At 41.7% G+C, this 26758-nt stretch overlaps 1 protein-coding gene across 4 annotated transcripts in view; it reads right to left on the minus strand.

Annotated features, from left to right (window-relative positions):
• ZRANB1 (zinc finger RANBP2-type containing 1) overlaps positions 1 to 25572 on the minus strand; it is a 54080-nt gene extending 28508 nt beyond the window's left edge. Inside the window, exons 1-2 of one of the 4 annotated variants that reach the window (XM_081073790.1) lie at positions 25158 to 25562; positions 5624 to 6474 (exon numbers count right to left, since the gene is read on the minus strand). In XM_081073790.1, coding sequence (XP_080929916.1) covers positions 5624 to 6437 — 814 coding nt within the window. In that variant the 5' untranslated portion in view covers positions 6438 to 6474; positions 25158 to 25562. Of the gene's footprint in view, positions 1 to 5623; positions 6475 to 24357; positions 24711 to 25157 lie in introns of those variants that run through there. The other 3 variants (XM_081073791.1, XM_081073792.1, XM_081073793.1) reach the window with 3 other exon arrangements.
• Between the last annotated feature and the right edge of the window lie 1186 nt (positions 25573 to 26758).

The raw sequence follows: 26758 nt of genomic DNA on the forward strand, positions 1-26758 counted from the left end.
GGTGAAATGTTTTCCTAAGTTCTGTGAGCCATTCTAGCAAATTAATTGAACTCAAGGAGCGGGTTATGGGAACCTAAGATTTATAGCTAGTAGATCAGAGAAGCACGGACTTTCGATTGGTACCTGAAGTGGGGGCAAGGGCGGTGCTGTGGAACCGAGCCCTTAACCTGTGGGATCTGATGCTCTCCAGGGAGTGTCACGATTGAGTTAAACTGTAGGATACCCAGCTGGTGTCTGGAGAATGAGAACTGCTGGTTTAGGAAACTGCCCCTTCCACCACCCCCACCCCCCACACATACATCTGGAGTCCAGTAGCACTGGGAGTGTAGTCTAAGACTACAAGAGACACACAGAAGTGGGGCTATCCTTACAAACACGCCCACCATCTTTGTCCAGGAAAAGACAACAACGTGGCCACGTGACATCAAGCGAGTCGCTCAGCCTCTCTGTGCCTCAATTTCTCTCAACAGAATGACGACTCTAACGACCTCTAGAAACTGGTGACAGTTACATTTTTCTGAATTTCCCAGTCACAGGGCAACTGACAGTTCAGCATAAAAATTCTGGTTTCACGGGGTGATCACTTCGTAAGGTAGACAAATGTTTAATCACTGTGTTGTATACCTGAAACTAACATAATATTGTATGTCAGCTGTAACTGAAAAATAAATTTACAAAATGAACTAAGTTTTTAAATTCCAGTTTCATCGTGCACGTTACACAAGCCTGATTCTTCCTCCCCTACAGCCTCTACACCCACACCCGCCCTCAAACCCCTCCTGTCTTCCTCAGCAGGGTCACTGGACAAGCCAATGCAAGAAACATGCAGCTGTTGTTTAAGACATGAGACAAAATGCCAAATAGGAAGCAATAGGTCCAATGACAATTGAATAAAAACTTTTCAAGTAAAAATTTTATTTGATCTAGGACGTTAAGTATAGTAAACGCACAGAATGACTTTTTTCTTTACATCATATTATTAAATATTCATCAAATTATCAAAGATTCACCAGTGAGGGTAGGAAGATGGAGAAATTAAAGGTAAACAAACCTGACTTCAGACTTGTCATGTCTGTAGACAGCCTGGTGAAAAACTGAGGCCTCTCTATTCTTTCCCATAAGACCCTGTCTTACCTATTTGCTCTGTCTTCCCCTGACAAGGAGAAGTTGAGATGGCTCCCACTGGGTTGAACCTCAGGTAGTCTGCAAGGTGAAGAAGACAACGGAAAGCTAGGAAGACAGTAAAGAATCCAGAAATTCAGGAGAGGAACAGAATAAAGGTCTACATGACCAGATTCCAATTTCCACAAAGATTTATTTGCTGATTGATTTAACAAATATTTGAATGTCTGCTATTTATGAGGCACTACTTTATGTAATAGGGTACAGCTGTGAACAAAACAGACAAAACTTCCTGGCCCTCATGAAGCTTCACAATGTGACTAAGTATATTATTAGAAGGTGACAAGTACTGTGAAGAAAATTAAAGCTGGGGGAGGAGGTACGGGACAAGGCTGAAATTCTAGAAACAGCAGTCAGGGAGGTCTCACCAAGAAGGCAACATTTGAGGAAAGAGCTAAAGGAACTCAATTAGCTCCGTAACCCTCCCGCCTGGAGAAAGCTATCCAGGCAGAGGAAGAGACAAGTAGCAAGGCCTGACGCATATCCACCGGCCAGAGTGACTGGAGGAGGTTGAGCACTCGACAGGTCAGAAGGAAACATTGTATATGAGGAAAGGGGTGCGGGACAGAGAGCACACAGGGCCCAGGACTTGGCCTTTTACTCTGAGGGACACAGGGAATCACTGGAAGCTTCTGAGCAGAGTTTGCAAAGAGCAGCCCCCACGGTTTGCACCAGAGAGAGTGATGAAAAGCAGTCAGATTCCGGATCTATCTGGAAGGCAGAGCCAACGACATCTTCTGACAAAAAGGAATGCGGTATAAGAGAAAAGGGGAAAACCAAGGATGACCTAGGCTTCGCACAGCAAATGGACCGCACTTGCCATCAACTGAGATGGGGAGATTGAGAGAGAATCAACAGATGTGAGGGAGAAACCAGTTCAGTTTTAGCCTCACTGAGTTTGAAGTGAGTGTGTATCACAGACAGTCCCTGACTCGTGATGGGTCGACTTACGAGTCTTTGACCTTACGATGGTGTGAACGTGATACGCATCAGCAGACACCATCCATGGAATTCTGAACTTGGATCTTCCCGAGCTGGCGACATGCGCTATGATGCTCTCCATGATGCTGGCCGGCGACAGTGAGCGGCACGCATGCCCAGTCAGCCGAGCGATCACGACGCACACTACACAGTCCGTGTACTGGGTTGCCAGCATTTGGGGGATTTTGTGTTTTTTCACATCCCAGCATGTCTACAAAAATGCCCACCTGTGTGTCCTGCTTCTAATGAGAAGAGGAGGAAGGCAATTACTGTTGAGATGAACAAGACGCCTGCCCAGCCACGGGCCCAGGTCAGTGTTCTGAGCCTGAGGAAGGCAGGCTAGGCTACGAGGTGCCGCAGTGAGGAGGAGGCAATGCATTTTGACTTACTGGGGTTTCATCGGCGCAGAAGCCCCATCATTAAGTTGAGGAGCATCTGTATTAGATATTCAAGGGCTGATGCTGCGTAGGCAGCTGGGTACAGGAGTCGAAGGTTCAGAAATACAAGAAATTTCCACACAGGTTTAATCTGGGATTCTTATCTGACTCTGTCTTTTCAAGGGATCAACCTGGGTCACAAATTTAAATATATTCTCTTAAAGGGCAACTGACTCACTACAATAGCAGAACGAAAATGGTGAGTTAGGTAATGCTACCCTACTCTCTAGGGATGTTATTATCTATCCGGGTTGTCATCAGCACTGCCATGACCTCCCAGAATATACCTGGCACCAAACTGCAGACATTCCAGAGACAACTGTACATTTAAAATCCACCTCTGCCCTTACCGTCCCGGCTGCCACCCCCAGATTCCACTGTTGCTGAAAGCAGGTTTTGGCACTGCTGTCCCCAACGTCCTCTCACCACCTAAGACAATATGACTTAGGGAAAACTGACACCGAGCAGTCACGTTCAAGATCCCTGCTCAATACTGGGGATTCCGCTCACTTCTGCCTTCTCCCCCACTGAGTCTCCCTCACTCCTACTGTACCAGCTACAAAGCTGGCCTGAGGGTGGCTTCCTTCCAATTTCAAATGGGACAGTCTCACATTTGATACTTCGTATCTACGTTTTACACTCAGTATAGATTTTATACTTAGTGTACATGTTTTGGAGATTTTTTTTTATGTGCTGCCAAAGAGAGTGCTGAGATGATTTTTTTCCATGCCTAACCAATCAGCAAGCCATAACATATCTAATGAAATCTGGAGAACATAAGACAGGAAGAAAAGGAAAGATTAATTTTCAGTACATGCGGGCTTCTGTTAATTAACCCAACACAATGCAAATAAGTTTTAAAAAGTTTTTAACATATTTCCGACAGGAAGACATGATTACTTAATAAAGACAGGGCCATAACCTCTCACACAACTGCTCAGAACCATATTGTGCAGTGATGGGAAGGACAGAAGCCACAAAACCAAGAACCAAACGCAATCCACCTTTGGCCCAAAGAACCTAGAAACTCTGGAGTGGGTGGGAATCGGGCCTTAATGACAAATTCTTTTGTAAATGAAATGACCAAATCCAACATTGGTCCTGCTGGTAGGAGTTTTTGTTCCACTTTTAAAATGAACTCACAGCTATTAGAATTCGAAGAGGTACAAGGAAGGCTGTTCAAAAGAAGAAGGGATAGGTGGGAAGAAAGAAAAGGTGGCAAGCAGGAAGAAGAGAGTAGTCAAAGACAAGAAACAGCAGCCACCAAGACAAAGTACATTGACTGGTCTAACTCGTGTGCTTCGAGGAGAGGAGTTCTTATCCTGAGATCCACTAACTGGAAGAAACAATGAACCTCTGATTCCTAAAGGCTGCTCTGACCCCCAGCAGGTTAAGAATCAGTGCAGTGTAGCTCGTTTCCATTTAGAGACTTCCGTGTACTATACCACCACCCTGCAGTACACGTATGCATAGTGCACTACTGCCTGCAAAAGTGTTCCAAAAGGCATGTAGCTAACTGAAAGACATTCACGCCTAAATACAAAAGGTCACATAATGTAAGATTCCGTTTATATGGAATATCCAGAATAGGTAAATCCACAGAAGCAGAAAGCAGACTGTCAGTTACCAGAGAGGAGGAGGAGAAGAGGATGGGGAGTAACTGATTAAGGGGTACAGGGTTTCCTTTAGGGTGATGAAAATATTTCAGAACTAGATAGAGGTAGTCACAACACTGTGAATGCACTAAATGCCACTGAATCGTTCACTTTCAAAATGGTGAATTCTGTTACATGAATGTGACCTCAATTAAAAAAATAGTAAAACCCTTTTCTATCTCCTATAAAGAAAAAAAGGCAATCAACACCGTAAGTGTCACCCCAATTTGGGGAGGAAAAACAAATGAGATGAAATGGGACAACCCAGACGGCAGAAGACGGCCCAGCGTGTTTTTAGCCCCCGGCCTCAGGACAGACACCAAGTGCCGACCGAGTTTGCTGCTCAGAGGGCTCTCGTGCTGAGACCTTTTTGCCAAGACAAAAACTAAAATAAAAAACTTAGATTTCCTGAAATCTCCTCTTAGGACTTGATGTTCATATAGTTACGTCTTCCAGATTCTTGGGGCTGTATTCAGGGGGATAAACAAAAGAAATGGGGAAAAATATAGATACAACTAAGGCATGTTTAAGGCTTAGCTATTGTTTCACATGACATTTAACTTTAGTCCCTGAAAATTTCCTTTACAAAACTAAATGTCCAGTAAGCAGCACCCCATCCAAATAATATAAATCATCAAATTCAAATAGCTAACTTATTCAAAAACCACAGGAAGAAGAAAATACGGACGCGTCAGATAACTGCGTCTGTGACTTACACCACAAATAACTAACTCATAAGGTCAATGACCAAAGAAGCCCTGCTTTTACAACCTGTCTCTGTCCTTTAACAGCTCTGAGCCAGTAACTGGGTCCAATATGCAGAACTTCCTCAGGGCACTAAAACCGCAAAACACACAAATCATAATTGGACCTAAGAAATCAGTTGGCCTCGTGAAATCGGTTTCATAAAGTTTCCAAGTATGTACTACATGACGTTCATGTTAAATTAACATCAGTATTTTCAAGGTCAATACTATGTTTGTTCGACTTCTTGGAGTCACACATTTTTGTGATATTTTTAACATCTGACTAAAGCTTCTATCATCACAAGATGCTTATACTGTTTACAAACACCCTGAAGCAGCAGCTGGTGTTCCTCAGTCACATCTTGTTACAGTAAATAGAGGAGCACTGTTCAACTCCAGGTACATATTTCACCACTGAAAAGCTATGCTTTCACTTAAACTTTTTCTAATGATGGAGAGACACGTACACAACGAAATGGACAAAGTTGTAACCAGATCACAAACACAGATTTTACGCAGGCATACTGAATGAACTAAATGCTGAGTAATACTGACCCTGCTTGTATCTTTCAGTCACTTTTAGTATCTTTCACTATCCCATTCAAAAAGTGCAGGCACTTACCCACACAAGCATTGAGGAAGAGCCAATCGGTCTTTTTCATCCTGTTTTTAATCTGCTTTACTTTTTTGAAGTCCACTTCAAGTTCCTCCTTGCTGCCAACGGCGCCAGCCAATTCAATCCTCTGAAAATCCATTTTCACTTCCGAGTCTCGTTTCGTAGTAGGAGGCGATCTTCTTTGGCTGTTACCACTGCTGCAGCCTCCCCTCCATCGAGCTCTGTCTTGCTCATTTATTATTGAAGAAGCCTCTTCAGTTTCTGCCAACTCTATTGCTTCAATATTATTAGGTCTGGGATGATCGCAAACAACACATTTTTTAGCCTTGGCCCAGTTTTCATACGTGCAAACAGAACAAGTCCAATGCTGGGTCCTCGTGTTCAGTTTATTCCTATCATTGTATTCCTCGCAAGGATCAACAGAAAAAGCCACTGGTCTTGAGCCAGACCCTGAGGACTGGGGCGATTCGGTGGGACTCCTGGTCCTACGCTGGGATAAGCACTGGGTACATCTGATTGCTCGTGGCCAGTTCAAGTATGTGCACATGTGGCACGACCACTTATTTGCATTTTCCATGCTGTACGAAGACTTGACCCTGGGTCTTGCACTCGAGTCGGGACATATCAAAGGACTACTTCCTCCTTCGGTGCTGGAAGGATCCCAATCTCTACCAACATCACTAGACCCGCTTTTAAATGGATCTTCTGTGATAATCGTTCCACTGGGCCTTTGGGCGCGACACATCGTACACTTGATTGCAGACGGCCAGTTTTCATACGTACAGTATTCACATGCCCACTTAATTCCACGTTCTGACATTGTGCACTTCTTGAAGTGAGTTATGTCAGGCAGGAGGCTATAAATAATTGGGACATGGTTATTAAAACAATAACTACATAATCCTACCTCTGAAAATATGCCCCACAAATAAAAGTACCCTTCAACTTATTAAATATAAATTTTTCAAAAGACGAATGTCAGATTTCATATAGAACTATCCTTATTTTCTTCTTTGATTTCCATAAACATGGGTGATAAATTCCCAACAAAAACCCTTAGATCTCGGGATTTAATGAAATGGTATTTTCTGAATGAAGGGACAGGCAGAAGACAGAGGGAGGTTTGCCGTAAGAGGGAAGGAGGTTAAAACTGGAAACCACTAATAGCAATGTTGCATTTCAGCCAGGGGATTACCATCAATTTATAGAAAAGGAACCAACAGTTAAAAGACTCAAAGGGAAGGAAAAGAATGCAAACCAAATATCTTAAGCACATAACCATTCTCAAATTATGAACATAGATTAGTATACTGTCTAGGTATAGTACCATGTTTCATTTACTAAAGAATTCAAAAGATCAAATTCAATTCTATCATTCTGGCTACAGGAGAAAGGCAGCTTAAACATGCTAATTACCCTCTGCTCTTAACAACCACAGGTAGAAAAAAAAGATGTTACCAGTGATCCTTATAATTAACAAAGTAACACTGAAACAGACAAAAGTCCTTGATAGCCTATATCCTCAAAATCTAGTACTTTCTGAAACACATAAAATAAAAATTACAACTCACCTATACTTGAGACAATAGAATCGTCTCAACGAGTTAGCTACTAGCATATCACTCCAATATAATTTTCAATATTCATACTCAGAATATTCAATATTTAAAATATACTCAAAATTCAATTAATATTAAAAATATATTCACTATTTAAAAGTTTCCTAGGATTCTACACTGGGCTTACGAACACTACACTATAATGAAGACTTTATTATTTAATGGCAACTTATAAATGAAGCAACTTACAAGGCAAAGTTAATACTTTTATTAATGGTTTGAATTTAGACAACTAAATTAATATCATCCTGCCACTTATTTTTAAGCAGAAAAAGGAAACAAATTCTACGTAGAGTAACTGAAGCTCTTCTATTTCTCAGGGATTTTTTCCTGAACCTGAAAGCTCAATCTTTCACTTTATGACTGTATTATTATGTCCCTAGTTTGCCAAGTCCTCACCCCATTTATAGTGTGAACTCCGTGAAGAGGACAAATTCACTATAAAAAAGGCTACTATTTAATAGCTAAAATAAAAATCACACTTGCTAAGATTTTAGTTCCCATGCTATAACCTTGACCTTGCACACGGCTAGAATAAAAAGTAGGGTTTATAAATCAAACCAAAGACAAGATTCAGTCTTCATGCTGGCTCAGATTCTGACTTCCTCAGAAGATACTACAAAACGTGGTAAGTGGTTCTGTCTGACTGTGAATAGCTAGCTATTCCTGTAAAGGAGACCAAAACTGAGTTTCACTTGAAGCCTGCTACTTTATCCAGAAATTTTTTTAAAAAGGCTTTAATTTAATCCATTCTCTATTTTATCCTACTCATTTCTTTCAATAATGAACTGCTTTATTTAGGATTTTAATTAAACAAGGCAATAAAATTAGCTGATTGGGCTGGTCAGTGAAATTAGACATGGGAAAGACATTTTTCTATAAAAACTTAAATATGTGTATGTGCACTAATAAGGACATTAATATTAACTTGGTAGTGCTAAGTCAATTCCCACCTGTATTGCTTGTTGTTACTGAAGGGAAAAAGATGGTATAAACCAAGTTAAAAAAAAATTATACACACACACACACACACACACACACACATAGTGCTTATATTTAGCTTTGAAGTTATTTTCTCTTCAGCAACTATATTTTTTTCCAGTTAGTTTATCTTGTTAGATTTTTAAATTTAGTTTGTGCACACTAATTACTCACAATGTGACAAGATCAGGGAAATATAATCATATAAGCTTCCCTAAAATGAACAATCAAGATTTAATGGCAGTTTCCATGTTCATTAGGCAGTTTCTTCGTTTAGTTTCTCAGGGATAAAGTGAGTTACTTGCTCATTCTATTGGAAATTAAAATGATCAAGTAAAAACTTTCATGACAAGAACAAGTGACATAATGAACATATCCAGGGCTACCATAAGTAATTTCAGTATTTCATTTAAAATATTTACATTAAAAAATTCATGCTTGCTTTGCTAAGTCTTACTTTTAATTTGCAGGCTAACTAAACACCTTGTGACCTTTATTATCTTAGCTAATCTTCATTGAACTAATGTGTCAACACACATACTTAAATGTCTATGCTTGGCAAAAAACAAACAAAAAAGTTTGCCATAGAAAATAAAGGATCACTGTCATATATGCCTGCTTGAATAGCCTACCTCTTCCAAAAATTCAGGTAGCAAACAATACCAAAACCAAGCTCGAGTTTTAAAGTAAGTACATTGTATTAGATAATGATGTAGTCAGTATCCATTCTACGGGGAATTGAGACTGTAGGAACACTGTTTTCTGGTAACTGAGAGGTAAAATTCATTGGAGAGGATCATCTGAGAGAGCTTTTATCCCTGTGGTAATCAGCAAATAGAAAGTAAAAGATGACAGGTCAACTATGTGGTTTTACATTATGAGATGAAATTAACACTTCGTAATTTTTCTTCCAAATGTCATAAAAGTGCATGAAATTATTTTTAATAGTAACAGCTCTGTTAGTATTGCTCACTGAAAAAAGTTACTAAATATCTTTTAACATATATTCATATGCCCAAGCAAATTTAATTTACAAGTCTAATTTTGCACGTAACACAAATTTCCAATTCTATCCAATGAATCATACTTCCGTTAACTGGTACAACAATAAAAGCTGCATAATGTGGAAGTGCTACTCTTACAACAAATATTCCTTGGTTCACATGCAATGCCAGCCGTTCCCATGCTGTGGACCAGCCCATGGAGCCATTTGTACATCAAGTTCCATCTGCAGACAGACTGAAGAACGTCTCCAAGTATATCAACCATTTCCCAGCACTAAATTCCTAACTGCTTGTGATCATATACTTCCCGGTTCAAGCAAGAATAAAAGCAAAGTATTAATGGGTATATAAATTAATGGCTGGGGTTAAGGGAGAGGCTAGTAACTGAACATTTTTTATACTGTCATGCTTACTAATGAATTAATGAGACCGGATTTGGACAGCATTACTAAACACTGTAGAAGACATACATACATATTGAAGTCCATTCCTCAAAAATGTAGTTACACCACGAATTCCCCCAACTACCTACTACAACCCTATGAAAGAGAACTGGAGAAGAGAAATAATCCTTAAGTACAAACTCCTTAAGGAACAAACTGAGAGAAGCTCAGCTGTCAGTTTCAAATGATGAAAAGTTATCCAAAGAAAGGATTGACAGCAGTCTTTAAGGTTTTGTATTAGCTTTATTAATATGTCTATAGTAATGCAATATTTATTTTTAATATAAATATAATTATTGGTGTAAGTATTAATTACCATAAATCTGTGATTTACAAATGCTCAAAAAGCATCTTCAGAGAATACAGATGAGGCTAAAACAAAGGATATTCCAAGCGTACTGAATTTGCAGGCTCTTTTAAAATATTACAAGGTAATTAATTCTGAATTGTAATATTTATATAAATAAAAAGTACTACTTAACTCTTATGCCAAAAACCCTGCACAGTCATTTCCTCTTTTCCCCTCAGCACCTTTCTACATCACTGTCTTCCTCACAACAGTCAACAGAAAAAAATAACTAACTGGTCTTGAGCAAGGTCCTGAAGCTTGACAATAAGTGAGCCCTCTATGTACAAATCTGACCTTTCAGGGCTCCAACCAATGATCACATCCGGCACTAAACCTCTTACCTTCCTCTCACAACAAAGTCCTCTCCTGACTTCTGCAGTTCCCATGAAGGACACCCCTGCACCCAGCAGAAACTCAAAATCATCCTGAATTCTGCCTTCTCCCCATAATTCTCTCTAGTGGTCTCTATCAACCACTTCCTGTCTTCCCATTCCAACTGCCATCAGCCCTTCTCAGGTCAGAGCTCCTGTAATAGCCTCCTAAGCGCCTTCCCTTTCTAAATCCAGCCAGCTCATGGTTATCAGAGTAATTCTCCGAATATCAAACAAGGTGCTCTTTCTGAAGCTCTCAGCCAACAGTACAAACGCTCAGCTCCTTCCCGTCGCACACACACCCCCGAACACAACACAACACCCCAGACTCATGCAGTACCACCACCCATCAACACTGCACACACGAAGGCTGTGCCTGAGAAACACAAGTACAACAGACACACTGGTGAATCCAACCCGTCCTTTAAGGCTCAGTTCAAATCTCATGAAGTTTTTTCAAATCACTTCAAGTTCACTCCAAGCAACCACCTTTCTACTGACATTTGGCACTTACACTGTTTTTCCTTCAGGCTAGCAAGGTTCTAGAGCACTGATTTGTGTGTGTTTTCCCTATATCATTCCCTCCCCTCAGTTTTCTATCAGGTAGGCAGGCTTTCACAATCTTTGGAGCAGGGATTCTAGTGCCATGAAATGTGAACCAGCCCCGAGTTTAGCAAAACCCACTGATGATACCACATTGAGAGACCCAAAGAGAGAAAGGACAGTAGGGCTTTTGAGCAATCTCAGGCAAACAAGCGCAGTTCTAGAGGCTGGGATCCACTCCTGTGGCAGGACCTCAGTACGAAGTGTCTGCCACTAACAGCCAGATGTCACGCTGCCGGTGCTCGTGATGTGGTCACTATTCAAAGTCCTGTGATAGAAGGGAACAAGTACAGAAACTTCTGCAGTCATTACACATTCTCTGTGAAATGATGTATAATCAGGAATGAGCAGATCTCAAAAATGTGTTGACTTTCCTCCTATACAGAGGTCACTGTTAGCTACGTCATCTTAGCTAATGAGTAGATTGGAACTAAACATACTGGCTAAGGACCCTTCCAGAAGAATTTGTGGACAAGTGGGACAAAGTAATTCTAGTTAAAATAACAAAGTTAAATAACACCTGTCACAGTGACCTTGGCCTTACTGGCACTATGCCTTAGTTAACCTAGGCAACTACCCATACAACTAGGGCATTTAACTTCATTCCAACCAATCCCAAATCACTGAAATATAACAAAGAATACAAAGTTTACATTTTAATTGTCAACATGGTGTTTTTTAAAAAACTGCAATAAAAGTTATAATTCTAATGCTTTTTGTTTTAAATCACTAGACAATTAACAATCCAATGATTAGAACAGAAGACTTAGAGACACGAAATAATTTACAGTGTGTGAAAACTCACAGGAAACAACAGTAATGCTATTTCTTTTAATTTATCTTCTAGTCATTTCAAGAGGAATCCTCTATCTTTACATATTAGGGCTTTATCTGTAATTTTCCCATCTTCCTCCATTTCAACATCTTCCGTTCCTAGACAGTAACAATAAAGGAAGGAGTAGTAATACTCTACCCATAAAGAGAGAGAAGTATCTTGAGCTATTACCAAACCCATCGTAGCATGGTTTCTGTCCAGTTTCAGACACAGCATAGGTCAGTCACATGCCCCACATTATAACCCCAAACAAAACTAATTTTATGTTAACAGCCTATTACTGAAGGTCTGCTGTGCCCTCAGAGATGTTGAGATGTAACTAGATAAAACACTGTTTTGTGCTCAGAGTACCTGTGATCTAATTAGATGAAAGATGACTACAGTTTTCTTAAATATATATGGAAGTGGGGTGATTACCTCCAAGAGTGCATATCAACCCAGCATTTAAAAAATAATAAAACAACTTTTCCAGGAACTATGAACAAGCTACCTCGTCGAGAATTTGACTTCTTTCATTATCCTATCCATTGTGTTCACACTGAACAGATTAATCCCAACTAATACAGCATCCACAGGAGCCAAGAGTCATTACTATACCTACCCAAGGTCATCTCTTTACCAAACACTATGGATGTTATCTGTGTGATAGAGGAAGGAGTAGTAAAACCTTAGAACTTTTAGATAATCGGTGAGTTTTGACAAAAAAAAAAAAAAAAAAAAATGTGAAAAGCAGACTGAACCAAACAGATGAAATATTTCAAGCAAAATCAATTCAGAGTTACCATCTTCTCCAAAAACATCTTTTTCATAATACCTCAACTTTGTTCAACTTTCTTTGTTATTTTGCCTGACTTCCAATCCATTATAACTTGAATTTTTAAAAAACTCATTTTATAAATACAAGATATTTACAAATGTCATGTATTAATAATGTAATTCAATCAGATCAGCTTTTCTCTTGATTCCCAGTATAATGGATAGGAAAGGAGGATGAGGATTTTGTGATTTGGGTTTTCATTGCAAGTACAGAGAGAACAGGCAGGCAGAAGTTTAGCAAAGGCAACCTGGGAAGGAATGCCAAAGACAACAGCAGGCTGAAGGCACAGCTTAGCTAATCATTAGAGATGGATGAATGTCTATTGCACAATTCTGCCAGGGCCAGCCTTATCTGACTAAGAAAACAGCTAAAACTTAAGCATTTACTGTATGGCAGCCTTTGTTCTAAGCACTGTGTGTGTGTGTGTCTGTGTCTGTGTGTACACACACATATATTAACTAATTTAATCTCCAGAATCCTATGAAACAGGTATTATTACCTCCAATTTTAATGACTGAAAACAGAGAGAGAGAAGCTGAATGACTTGCCTAAACTCACAAAGCTTACTACCACGTCTCCCTGAAAATACGATCTAGTGGACTATCGCCTCTAATGCGCCTTTTGGAGCAAAATTTAATATAATACCCGGTCTTATTTTAATCATATTATAATAAGACTGGGTATAATAGGTCTTATATTATTTTTTGCTCTAGAAGACGCATTACAGCTGATCGTCCAGCTAGGTCTTATTTTCGGGGAAACACAGTAAGTGACAGAGGCAAGGTGTGAACCCAGGCATTCTGGCTCCAAAGTCTGCAATATATACGTTATGTAATAAATATACCACAGCCCATAGTCACCTGTACCCATTATCCAGAATTTGGACTACTAATAAACTTCACTGAGTTTTTCACTAAGCAGTCCTTCCTAGATGACTTCTGACAGACAATATCTAAAGAGGAAAACTTAAAACATAAAAATAAACTGTTAACACACATTTTGCTCAAAATTTAGTTTTTTAAGATTATACAGAATCTTCCCAAAACATATCTAGATTAAGAACTACTGCAAAATGTCTAAAAACTGATTCAAGTTATTTATAAAGCAAAATACACTAAATCTAGAATCTCAACTTGAATGAAAAAGACAACTTGGAATATTCACCATGGTTTTAGACTACACAATACCTTAAGTATTTTTTATTTTGGAGGCAACTACTGAGGAAGAAAACAGTATTAATAAAGGTCAGCCTGACTTCAACAAACACAGTGCAGATTACTAAAGAAACCACAGTATGTCAATTAAAATAAGAAAAGCCTTCCATTTTCATTCAGAGACTTAAAAAAAAGGGAAAGTCTCACTTAATGACAGATATGTATGAATTACAGTACCCATATGCAGCCCTGTTTTAAAGGAAAGCGAAGAATGACTGAGATAGTAAGCAAATCATCTTTATCTCTCAGAGCCTCAATTTTCTCATCCATAAAAGAAACGAATGAGTTAAACAAGATGACCTGAGAATCTCCACCCCACATATTAAACTCTAACTAGCAGTCACACATTCTTCTATATAAAGACTCACTGTAAAATCTTGTTTGAATTTATTAATATTTTGCAGATACTCTACTTCTGAACATAATGAAAACAATTTTTAGCCCAAATTCTAAAATATATACTAACATTAATAGATCTAAGCAGTAACAAAAACCTATTTTTGAAGTAAAGCTATCATCTCACATATCTGTATACCATACCACCTATGAATTATCTGTGCCACATAACAATAAGTTATCAAGTCTGAATATGAAAAAGCTTCTAGTTCTAACCCCCAGTTGAGAGGGTGGCAGGCACAGTCTAACTCCGTGGAGATGCACTCAGCAAAGTCCTGTGTGTAAGTGTATATTAAAACTCATGTACATTTTAAACAGTAACTTGAACACCGTTTTGATATTTAAAAGTTACTAGGAATTTAAGATGTGATTAACAGTATTGTACCCATATTTGTAAAAGTCCTTTTCTCTTAAGAGACACATACTGAAATGTTATGTCTGGAATTTCCTTCTTCCTACAACTCACAGGTACAGTTCAGGAGAGAGAGGAAATATATCAAAACACGAACCAAAGTGTCTTTTACCCTAAACTTGCATAGACGAATATCACACTCAAGAAATCTAAGACTTAAAGTGATAATGTTTTTTCAATGTCTCTCATGAACACAGATACAAAAATCCTCACTGAAACATTAGCAAACCAAATTCAACGATGTAAGAAAAAAATTATACACCACAACCACGTGGGGTTTATATCCCAGATATATAAGGCTAGTTCAATGTTCAAAATTCAATTGATGTAATCCATCACATCAACAGGCTACAAAAAAAAAAGACCACATGAACACATACAGAAAAGGCAAAATCCATTCATGATTTTAAAAAACAACTCTCAGGAAACTAGGAATACCAAGGAACTTCCTCAACTTGATAAAGAGCATATACAAAAATACTTATACCTAACAACATACCTAATGGTGAGAAAGTAGAAACGTTCCTTCTAAGGTACTCTCTCACCACTCCTTTTCAGCATCAAACTGGAAATTTTAGCTAATGCTAAAAAAACACAAAAGGAAATAAAATGTATACCTATTGGGAAGAAAGAAAATTGTCTTTATTGACAGATGATATGATTGCCTCTCTGAAAATCTGTAAGAATCAACACAACTCCTAGAGCTAAGAAGAGATTACAACAAGGTTACAGGATACAAAGTTAATATACAAAAGTTAATTACCTTCCCCCTGAAACTAATGAAAAAAATAAAACATGTTTTAAAGTTGATTCCCATATACCAACAATGAACAAATGGAATTTGAAATTTAAAACAACCACTTACATTAGCACCCCCAAAACTGAAATACTTAGGTCGAAACCTAACTAAATATGTAAAAGATCTATAAAGAAAACAACAAAAGTAGTTAAAACAAAAAAATCACAGAACTAAATAAATGAAGAGACATCATCCCTGTTCATGGATAGGAAGACAATATTGTCAAAATCTCAGTTCTTCCCAACTTGATCAAGAGATTCAATGCAATTCAATCAAAACCCCAGCAAGCTGTTTTGTGGGTATTAACAAACTGATTCTAAAGTTTTTATGGAGAAGCGTAGATTCAGAATAGCCAACACAGTACTAAAGAAAAAAACCTAAGAATGGCTACCCTGACTTGAAGCCTTACTATAAAGCTCCAGTAATCAAGACAGTGTGATACTGGTGAAAGAACAGACAAATAGGTCAATGGCACAGAACAGAGAGGGCAGCAATAAACCTACAGATATAGAATCGCTTCATCTTTGAAATGAGCAAAAGCAATACAATTGAGAAAAGACAATCTTTCAAAAAATGGTGCCGGAACTGGACAGTCACATGCAAAAAAATGACTCTAGACACAGACCTCACACTCTTCACAAAAACTAACTAAAAATTGATCTCAGGCCTAAATGTAAAAGGCAGAACTATAAAATTCCTAGAAAATAACATAAAAGGAAATCTAGATGACCTTGGCTATGGCAATGTCTTGTTAAATAAAACACCAAAGGTACAATCCACACAAAAATAATTGATAAGCTGGATTAGTTAAAATTAAAAACTTCTGCTCTGTAAAAGACACTGTCTAGGAAATGTCAAGCTAAGCCAAAAAAACAGGAGAAAATATTTGCAAAAGACATATCTGATAAAGGACTGTTATCTAAAATATGCACAGAACTCTTAAAACTCAACAATAAGAAAACAAACAACCCAATTAAAACATGGGCAAAAGACCTGAATAGACACCTCAGCAAGGAAGGTATACAGATGGCAAACAGGCATATGAAAAGTGCTCAACATCCAATATAAGCAGGTAATTGCAAATTAAAACAGCAATGAGACACCAGTACACACCTACTAGAATGGCCAAAATCCAAAACATTGATACCACCAAATGCCGATTAGAATGTGGAACAGGTACTCTGACTCACTGTTGGCGGGAATGCAAATGGTACAACGAGAGCTTGGCCGTTTCTTACAAAACTAAACATGTTCTTACCATGAGATCCAACAATTGTGCAGCGTAGTATTTACCCAAAGGAGTTGAAAACTTATGTACAAACACAAGCCTGCACATGGATGTTTATAGCAGCTTTATTCATAATCGCCAAAACTGAAAGCAACCAACCAAGATGTCCTTCAGTAGGTGAATGGATCAATTGTGGTCCATTCACACAATGAAACACTATTCGGCATTAAAAAAGAAATAAACTAAAAAAATAAATAATAAATAAAAAATAAATAAACTATGAAGACAAGGAGGAACCTTAAATGCACATGACTAAGTGAAAGAAGCCAATCTCAAAAGGCTACATACTGTATGATTCCAACTACACGACATTCTGGAAAAGGCAAAACAACAGACACAATAAAAAGATGGGTGGGTGCCAGGGTTGACGGGAGGGAAGAATGAAAAGGTGGAGCATGGAGGATTTTTAGGGCAGTGAACTATTCTGTGTGACATTACAGTGGTGAGTACCTGTCATAGATTTGTCAAAACCCATACTACGTACAGCACCAAGAGTAAAAGTTAACCTAACTATGGACTCTGGTTGGTAAGATGTGCCATGGCAGATTCACCAACTGTAACAAATGTGCCACTCTGTTGCGGGATGTTGACGGTGGGAGAGGGTATGCATGTGGGGGCAGGGAGATATGAGAACTCTGTACTTTCTGCTCAATTTTGCTGTGAACCTAAACTGCTCCCACTGGCCAAATCTGGATTGACTAGGAATCCACAAAAATAATAAAGATTTTAAAGCATGGAGTAAAACAAAAATCCATAAAAACCTATCTCTACAAATGTGTAGACAAACACACATAAAGAGAAAACTCTTCTTTACAATAGAAATCCAACTAATAAATGCAAAAAGAGTAACTGAATTAGAAAAATCACCATTTGGCAATCTTCACAGCAGATTCAGAAAACAGTCATCAATGGATGTTAAAACTAATGGGCAAAAGCTAGAGGACAGGATATTTCAATAGTCTCCAAGTACTTCCCCTCAACAGTAACTGGTATGTTACACAGCCTGGTGGCCAGCACCTTAACCAAGCAATCCAAATGACCCACTCCAGTAATCGCATCATTTGTATTCAGAGCACAACGTCACTGCTGTGGTCTTCTTGCCCCAAAGTGCATAATCTAACTCTAATCACGAGAAAACATCAGACATATCATATTAAGAGACCTGATACAAAACAACTAGTCCTATATTGTTCGATAACAGGAATACCATGAAAAAGAAAGACTTTACTGTTCCAAATAAAGGAGCTTATTAAAAACATAACACCAGACTGCAACACATGATCTGAGATTTTCTGTTGTCATTATAAAAAACATTAATGGACAACTGACAAAATCTGAATAAGATTTGCAGAATCTTACTCTTAAGACTTACATAATAGTATTATATGATGTTAATTTCCTGATTTTGGTAATTGTACTGTGGTTATATACCAGAAAGCCCTTGTTTTTAAGAAATACACTAAATATTTAGGGATCAAGGGGTATCAAATCTGCAACTGACTTTCAAACAGTTCCAAGGAAAAATATATTTATACTTAACACACATACACACCCATCACACAATCAACCTTAACATTTACAAATTACTTCCAGGTCCTTATATAGAAGCCAGATGGATCCTTTAGAAATGTAAAATAAGTCACAACAGAAGGATTTGAAATCCTGTAATGGGTTCCAAATTCACTCGGAATAAAATTTAAATTCCCCAGTCTTTCTTGCAAATCTTACATAAAAGAGGATTTCACTCTGTTCCTTATACAGCAAGCTCATTTTCACCTTTCTGAGCTTTGTATTAGAAATCTCCCCTGCCTAGAGTGCTCTTTCCCCAAGATTTTCACCAGGCCAGCTGTTGTCACTGAGATCTAGGTTTAAATGTCACTTCCTCAGGAAGATTTTCCCTGACCACTCAAGTCATTCTCCACCACATGACCCTACTTTCAGTATCTGTACAGCACTTATCACTACCTGGTACATTTTTTCTTATTTGCAACTTGACTGTCTCTCCACACTAGAATGTAAATACAAGTAACAGACTCTATCCTGTTCACAGGAATATCTCTACATCTAGTATAGTTGCTTTTTCAAATGCTTAACACTGAATAGGTCGTTACTAAATGTTTTAGCTATAGTAGCCTTTGCGACAGCATTTTTGTATTCTACTTTTTCAAAACCCTAAACAACCTCAGATCACCTAGCAGGTACCCAATAATTAATTATTAATTTAATTTGCTGAATGATTTTAGTAATACTACAAGTATCCCCAACATACCCGCCCCTCCCCCACACACAAAGAGCTCTTCCCTCTTCCCATCCGTAAAGATGATCCTCAATGAAGAGGATCACTCCTTGTTTCTAATTTCCAGCTTCTTGACAATAGTAGCTCTGGCGGGAAATGAGGATCAGGGCCTGGAGAGGGAATAAGGCACCCAGACCCAGCTGCTAGGAGTCCCTTTCCACCCTCATCGGCGTACTTCAGCCATCTGAACCCTCTCCTGGCCCTTAAACACAGTACTTGCATGTCTCCATGCCTTCACTGGTAAGACTGCGTTTGCACAGGACACTCTCTGCTACGCTCACCCTCCTTCAGGGACCAGCTGCTCACATGCCCCCGCCTCTGTAACACCCTTCCTGATACCCTAATCTTGTGCTAAATTAATTTAGTCACTTCTTTACCACTTCATGGTACTTAGTTTAGTGGATTATGGTTTATTTCTAACAATCAACTGTGAGAAATTCATTTTTATGTCTGTATAAACAGTGTCTGCTTTGTGACAGTTGCTCACTAATCGCTTAGTCAGTAAAAAGTAACTCAATGTTCTACTGGTATCAAAGGATAGTATTCCAAAACAAGATTAGTCAAAAATAGTTCTGCAAACTGCTATAGTTCTCTTGTTTAAAAACAAACTTTAGCTTCATTAAATACCAAAAAATAAAGTACCTATCCCAACAACAAAAGCAAAAAAGACTTTAGAAGTGGCTTGTTTAAAAATGTCCTGCCTTCTGAATTCCAATCAAAGTGTGAATTTACTGCTGCAACTTACCGTGCAACACTGAGAGATCCTTTTCTCCATCTGTGAAATAAGGATAATTTCTTCATATATCCAGGAAATACTATCTTGCAATAATTAATTTACACTGAGAATAATTACATTGTTAAAGCTAAGTACATTTCAGCAAATGGTGCTAAGACAACCAGACAGCCACCTGCAAAAGAGTTATGTTGGACCCTTATATCTTACTACATATAAAACTTATGATTATTATTGACCTAAATATAAGAGCTAAAACTATAAAATTCTTAGAAGAAAACACAGATATGCATCTTCTTGACCCTGGATTAGACAATGGCTTCTTAAACATGACACCAAAAGCCTAAGTGGCAAAAGGAAACATTGATAAGTTGAACTACATCAAAATTAAAACCTTTTGTGCTTGAAAGGCCACCATGAAGAAAGTGAAAAGAAAAGCGACAAAACAGAAGAAACTATTTGCAAATCATGTATCTCACTGGTATTCAGAATATTTAAAGAACTCTTAAACAACTCAACAGTAAAAAGACACCCGAACTGATAGACCGTTCTCTAAAAAAGATATACAAATGGCTAATAAGAAAAGATGCTCAATACCATTAGTCATTAGGAAAATACAAATAAAAACTAGGAGATGCCACTTCACTAGAAAGATTATAATAAAAAAGAGAGACAATAACAAGTGTTGTGGGGTATAGAGAACTGGAACCCCCTCATACACTGCTAGTAGAAATGTAAAATGGTGCAACCACTTTGGAAAACAGTCTGAAGTTCCTCAAAGGTTAAACACAGAGTTACCATATGACCCAGTAATTCCACTCCCAAGAGAAATGAAAACTTACATCCACCAAAAACTTGTACACAAATGTTCATAGCAACACATTTCGTAAGACAAAAAGTAGAAACAACCCAAATGTCTGTCAATTAACAGATACAAATGGAATATTAATTACTCAGCCATAAAAAGGAATATAGTACTGATACATGCTACAACAGGGATAATCCATGAAAACATGTTAAATGACTGAAGCCAGACATAAGAGGTCATACATTGTATGATTTGATTTGCATGAAACGTACAGAATAGGAAAATCTATGGAGACAGAAAGTAGATTCGTGGTTGCCAAGAACTGGGGCAAAGGAAGAAATGACTGCTAATGGGTAGAAGGTCTCTTTTTGGGGTGAAGAAAATGTTTGGGATCGTGGTGCTGGTCACACAACTCTGTGAATAGGCTAAAAACCAATGAAGTGTAGACTTTAAAAGGGTGAATTTTATGGTATATGAAATAAACCTCAATAAAGCTGTTATAAAACAATTAAGAAAAAAATAGAAAGACACTATGGGGGCCCAGAACACACCACCCCAAGATGTGCCTCAGTGGTATGGAGCTTACTCGGAGCCAAAGGCAATTTTAGCTTCAGGCCCAAGAGCAACACCCCTCACCTTATTAACTACCTAGAAGAATCTGAATTAGAGGCCTTGCCCATAAGAGATTATCAAAGATAACGTCTTTTGACCTATCTGTAGGGCAGGGCCAACTTCTATTTACTAAACGTCTGCTCTTCTTATCATCCTGCAATGATCTTTTGAAGCCAAGTCACCTTACCTCATCCCTACCTCAGGATGTCTTATATACTTCAATTCCTTTTCTATCTCTGAACCTCTTGTGCAGTTGGGGGTCTCTGATTCTCACGTATGTGAGGTTCCCATATGTAGGAGAGTAAATTTGATTTGCTCTTGTCCATATGCCTATATCTGGCCAGCCAAAAGAACCAGGAGGGGTAAAAAGGAATTTTTCCCCTTCTCCACAATATACAACTGATTTCCAATAATGCCTTATAACATTTTTTATTTATGTGAATTCAATCCTCATAAAAATCTGACTTGTCAAAGGGTGAAAAACACAATTGTGCTGTGTTGGTTGAGGAGGGAGTGGGGCAGTTGCCCTCTATCTGAACTATGAAAATAAAGAAAATTAGTTTTTAAATAACTAAAAAGTTCAGTTTCATTAGGCACCTGAAAAATTATCAACTTTATATTCAATCTACCAGACCAACCTCCATTTTAAAATTCAAATTGATGGCTCTTGTCAAAAATTTCATCTTAACCCAACAGCCTCCCAGAAAGCAAAGAATCCTAACGGATCCAGATTTCTCTAGGGCTGAGATTACTGGTATAATTCTATGAAAATACCTTTTACAAATGTAACTGGCCTCTGTAAAAAATGCGTAGTATTTCTGGAAAGCTTATTAACAGGCTAATTTTAGCTTCCATTGTGCTACAAAGGTTTCTGAAGCTTTAAAAAATGTTTTATGTAAACTACTTTCTAAAAATCAGTCTACTTCAAAGGAAAAAATATTGTGATGAACTGAAGAGAACAAGTTTCCACACAGATGCAATCGAGACGGTTTACTGGTAAGAGACTTGTGTCCATAAAATGCCAGGCCTTTTACTCAGACATACACACAACACACACATACACACCTGTTTTCCAACGACACCAGCATCCACCCGCGCGGCCTCCATAATTACATGTGTCACCCATGGTACACAAGAACACTCTGGGCCGGCTGCTTTGTGTTCTCCTCCAACAGCGTTGACAGGTAGCAGTGAATCACACATTCTCCTGAGTCTCATCTGCCCCGTGATCAATGACACATGCTGCCAACATCTAAGGTTAAGGATGCAAACTGAGACCACAGCTACTTCTCCTTCCTGTGATGCTAAGCATGACCTACGCACGACAAATATGGAATGACCACCCTTAGTGTCACCAGTGCCAAACTCAAACGGAAGCAAACTGCCCCAAATCTCAAGTAAACTATGGAACTGCAGTCCTTGTTTTTATTTGAATAATAAGACTTGATCATTATCAAAATGTTGAGCATCCTCTATAGGAAGAGCTGTGCTAATAAAAAAAAAATGTTTAGAGAACCATAATTTCAACTATTTTCTCATAAATCAACAAAATCCCAGAAACTCCAATACTTAGAACAGTACAAACTGCACATCCTATAATAACCAAAAATACTCTGTCAGACCGCATATGCATACTTTCAGTACTGAGTATAAGGTCTCCATAGATACAGGAATTAGGGTTCATAGCATTTCTCCGAGGTCTTAAAACCTGAATTGGGAAGCAGAATAAAAATACAAAGAGATACACTGAAATCCAGGCTAGCATATGCTAAGGAAAAACCAGAAACAACAAAAGACAAAATAGTCCCAAACGAGCGAGCAGTGAATGGATCCACTAGGGTTGGTTCAAGTTGTCAAAAAGGCTTCTAAAGAGACGGGAATCAAGTGGGCCCAGAGTAAAGCGTATCCATGAAAACAAGCGGAAGAGGGTTTCAAACAGAAAGAGTGGCGCAAAAAAAGGCCAAAAGGAAGCACTTCGTAGGAACAACAAACAAGTTAGTTTGGCTAAAACTGAGGATTCACAAGGGGAAGAAGTAAGAGTGAAGTCTGAAGACTGGATCAGGGCCAGATTATAGAGAAACTTGACCACCACACCAAGGAGCATCAACTTGGCATGTCGCAAGCAGTGTTCTGCAAGCTTTTATGTTGTGATGTGAGGACGTGAGTGTTAAAAGGTGCAAGATCTTATTTACCGAAGCCCCAAAGCCCCGGCAGAGCACAAATATTCCACACGAAACGCCACACCAGGGAGAGCAAACATGTTCCAACCCCAGGTACGAGAACTTATCATTGGAGGACGAGGGACGTGAGCAGCCGGCCTCAGAAAGTAACACTGAACCAAGTTAAACAAAAAGTTACAGCGGTCGACTTTTGCAACTCCCATTTATTTAGTGTTTCCATTTATTGTAAAAGCAGTGTAAGTGTAAAGCGTGTTGAACAGCCCTCACTGTATCAATCACGGGGGGCAATTTACCTTAAATACTGTACAACTAGACTGTGAGTCCCAAATCGGTATTAACCCTCAGGCTTTTAAACGTGCCGCGACCCTCAGTGACCCTCATCAGAGCGCGGAGCTGGGTCAGGGCCAGAAGCCTGAGCGCTACAGCAGGAATGACGTCACACTAAGCAGGCACCTTTGAGGGTAAGTCCACGGGTCCCAACGCTCCCAGGGATGAAGGTGGTGACACAGCGACAGAAACAGGAATCCCTGACAGTCAAATAACATCCTTCCCAAAGGTCACCGTGTCATCACTGTCCTCTTAGTCTCCGTAATGGCCCAACAAAAACAATGTCATGAAATTGTAGCGCAAGGTGACTGCATAGTGTTGTCGCAAGACCCAGAACTCAGTGGGCAGCAGGGGCCTACGTTCCCTTACAATTACGTCATGTAATTAATAGTAATAATAATAACAAACAACAACAACAATCAGGAAGACACGCAGCGTTGCTTTCACAGTAGAGGCGGCTTCCCCAAGGCCCCGGGCATCAGCCAAGATCAAAGTTCCTGCGGCGCCCCCTCCCCCCTCCCCCCTCCCCTCCCCCCTCCCCCCTCCCCTCCCCCCGGCTGCCAGTGCGCGGACTGAGTCGTCCCCGTGTGACCCTCACGGGCACCCTGAGGTCGCCCAGGTGACAAAGAAGTGGCTGAAGAGCGCTCACTAACCGAAGACCCGCCCATTATGTAACACGTCCAGGCGCCCAAGGCTTCCCCGCGCCGCGCTCCGGACACGGCGGTTTCGTGCATTAAACGTACGGCCGCCACGGAGCGCGCTTCGAGCACAGGGACCAACACGCCGGGGCGGGGCCGGCGTCGCTGGGCAGCGGGTCTCCGGGGCGGGGGCCAGGGGAGCGCGGCCTGGATGTCAGGTTCCCGACGGGAGCGAGTCCCGCGGCGGGGACGTCGCCGAGCACCGGCCGCTGCAAACTTCCAGCTGACCCTGAACGGCCGGCCGGAGCGGGGCGCAAGCAGCGGGGCGCAGGCGCTGCCGACGGGCCTTTTGTCTGCGGGCTGACCCCGCGGCGGGCGCGGGCGGGGACAAGATGACAGGCGCGAGCGGCCAGTCCTCCCGGGGCGGCCCCCGCGGCGCCCCCGCCCCCGCCCCCTTCGGACAGAAATGGCAGCAACTGAGGCGGGGGGCGGGGGGCGCGGGAGGGGGGGGGGCGGGCCAGGAGGCCGAGCACACGTCTGCGGGCAGCACCGACGGCGGGCGGGGGCCACAGCCGGCGGCGGGGGCCGGGCGAGGCCGGTAAACAAGCCGCGGGCCCGCCCTCCCGCCGCCCGGCCGTCCCCGCACCCGCACCCGCACGGCACCCGCAGCCCAGGGTGGAGCGCGGCGGCGCAGGTCGAGCCCCTTCCCTCCCCGGCCTCCCGCAGCCTACGCCACGGCCCGGACAGCCGGGCGCCGGGGGAGCCGTGGGGGCGGCCGGGGGCCTACGGCGAGGCGCCCCCCCGGGCCTCACTACCTGGCGGCGGCGGCGGCGGCTCCTCCTCCAGCTCCTGCTCCTCCTCCCAGGCCGATGCTCGGCGTCCGGCGGCAGCGGCGACTCCCCGCGCAGCCCGCGGCGACGAGCCGAGCCGGGCCCCTCTCCGCCTCCCTCCGTGCCGCCTCCGCCCTCCCCCCTCAGTCAGGACATGGTCTCCGCGGGCCGCGCACGGCTCCCGACTGCCGGAGACCCGGGCAGAGGGGCGGAGAGCAGGCGCGGAGGCGAGGGGGCCCCGCGGGGGAGGGGGAGCAGAGGAAGGGGGCGTCCTCGGGCGCTGCGGGATCCTAATGGCGGCGGTGAGGGGCTCCGGAGCCAAATAAACTCCACAGCGAGCAGCACAACGTCAAGGCCGGACCCCGCCGCTCGCCGCCCTGTCATTGGCCCGGAGGCCGCCAGGGGCGCAGCCAATGGGCGGCCGCTTCTTTCCCGGAGCAGTGGGCGGGCCGCGGAGAGGTGACGTCACGCCGGCGCCCAGCCCTGATTGTGAGGCGGCGGCGATCCTGGGCTGTGCGCCGTCGGCCGCCTGCGGGGGCCGCTGGGAGGGGACGGGGCGGCCCCGCGCGCGTGCGCGGCCCGGAGGGCGCTGTGGCTCGGCGGCCCGGCTCGCTCGGCCTCCGCTCTGCGGCAGCCGCGCCAGCTCCTCAATCAGCCCCCGGGTCTCGTCCCCCGAGGGGCCACTTACTGCCAGATTCCGCCTCAGCTTTTCCTGTAGTTTCAATCTCTTTATCAGGCAGCAGGGAAGACAAATGTTTAGGTTGGTTGTGACAGTTTTTAGGTCCGGTTTTTACCTTCCAGGCGGTGTGTGTGTGCATTTCTAATACCTGTCGCGCGTGCACACGTACGAGTATGCAGGAGGAAAAGCCGTGGAGCCACATGCCCGTTCTCTCCTAATAACTTGTCTTTCAAAGGCAAAGCTCTTTCCTTCCCACTTCCGAGCTCTAATTCTCGGTAAAGCCAACTTGCTCATGGCCGTCTTTGCTGCAACGGGAGATGGTCGCCTTTTACGCAAATTTCAGGCAGAGGATAAATGACAGCCAAGGGAAGCGTGCCCCGTGACAAAGAGAATGAGTGATACAGACGGCGCCGTGTTTCGCGCGTTTCCTTTTTTTCTGTAAACACAGCCAGAGGGTCTGGAGTCACTTACCGTTTGCTGAAACCCCAGAAGTGTGTCGGTTTTCCCAGCCGGAGAGCTTTGCCTCGCATTCTCCGTACCTCAAATTTCGGTTTCGAGCCTTTGAAAGACCCTAAAACAGCAACTCGTCACCACTTCCAACCCTCTTTAAACGTTAGCTGTTGAAGAATCACCGCGCTCTCCCGGGGCGTTTAGCAGCTGTGCGGACACCTCAACGTAAGTGCAAAGAACGCGTCGCTTGAACCGCCTTGGCAGAGCTTGGAGGGACGCGGAGCAAAACTGTTCCTGGTCCCGTCCCGAGCCTCTGCGGGACGAGGGCACAGGGCTGTGCAGCTTCCCCACCCAGCCCCCTCCAGGCTCCCCCGTGGGTGTCATCCTCGCAGCCATTCCTGGGGGGACTTTCAGTAATCCCCGTCTTCCAGAGCAATGTTATTCTTGGCTCCAGGAC

The sequence above is a fragment of the Rhinolophus hipposideros genome (assembly GCF_964194185.1).
Source record: "Rhinolophus hipposideros genome assembly, chromosome: 15".
In the NCBI taxonomy this organism is placed as follows: Eukaryota; Metazoa; Chordata; class Mammalia; order Chiroptera; family Rhinolophidae; genus Rhinolophus; species Rhinolophus hipposideros.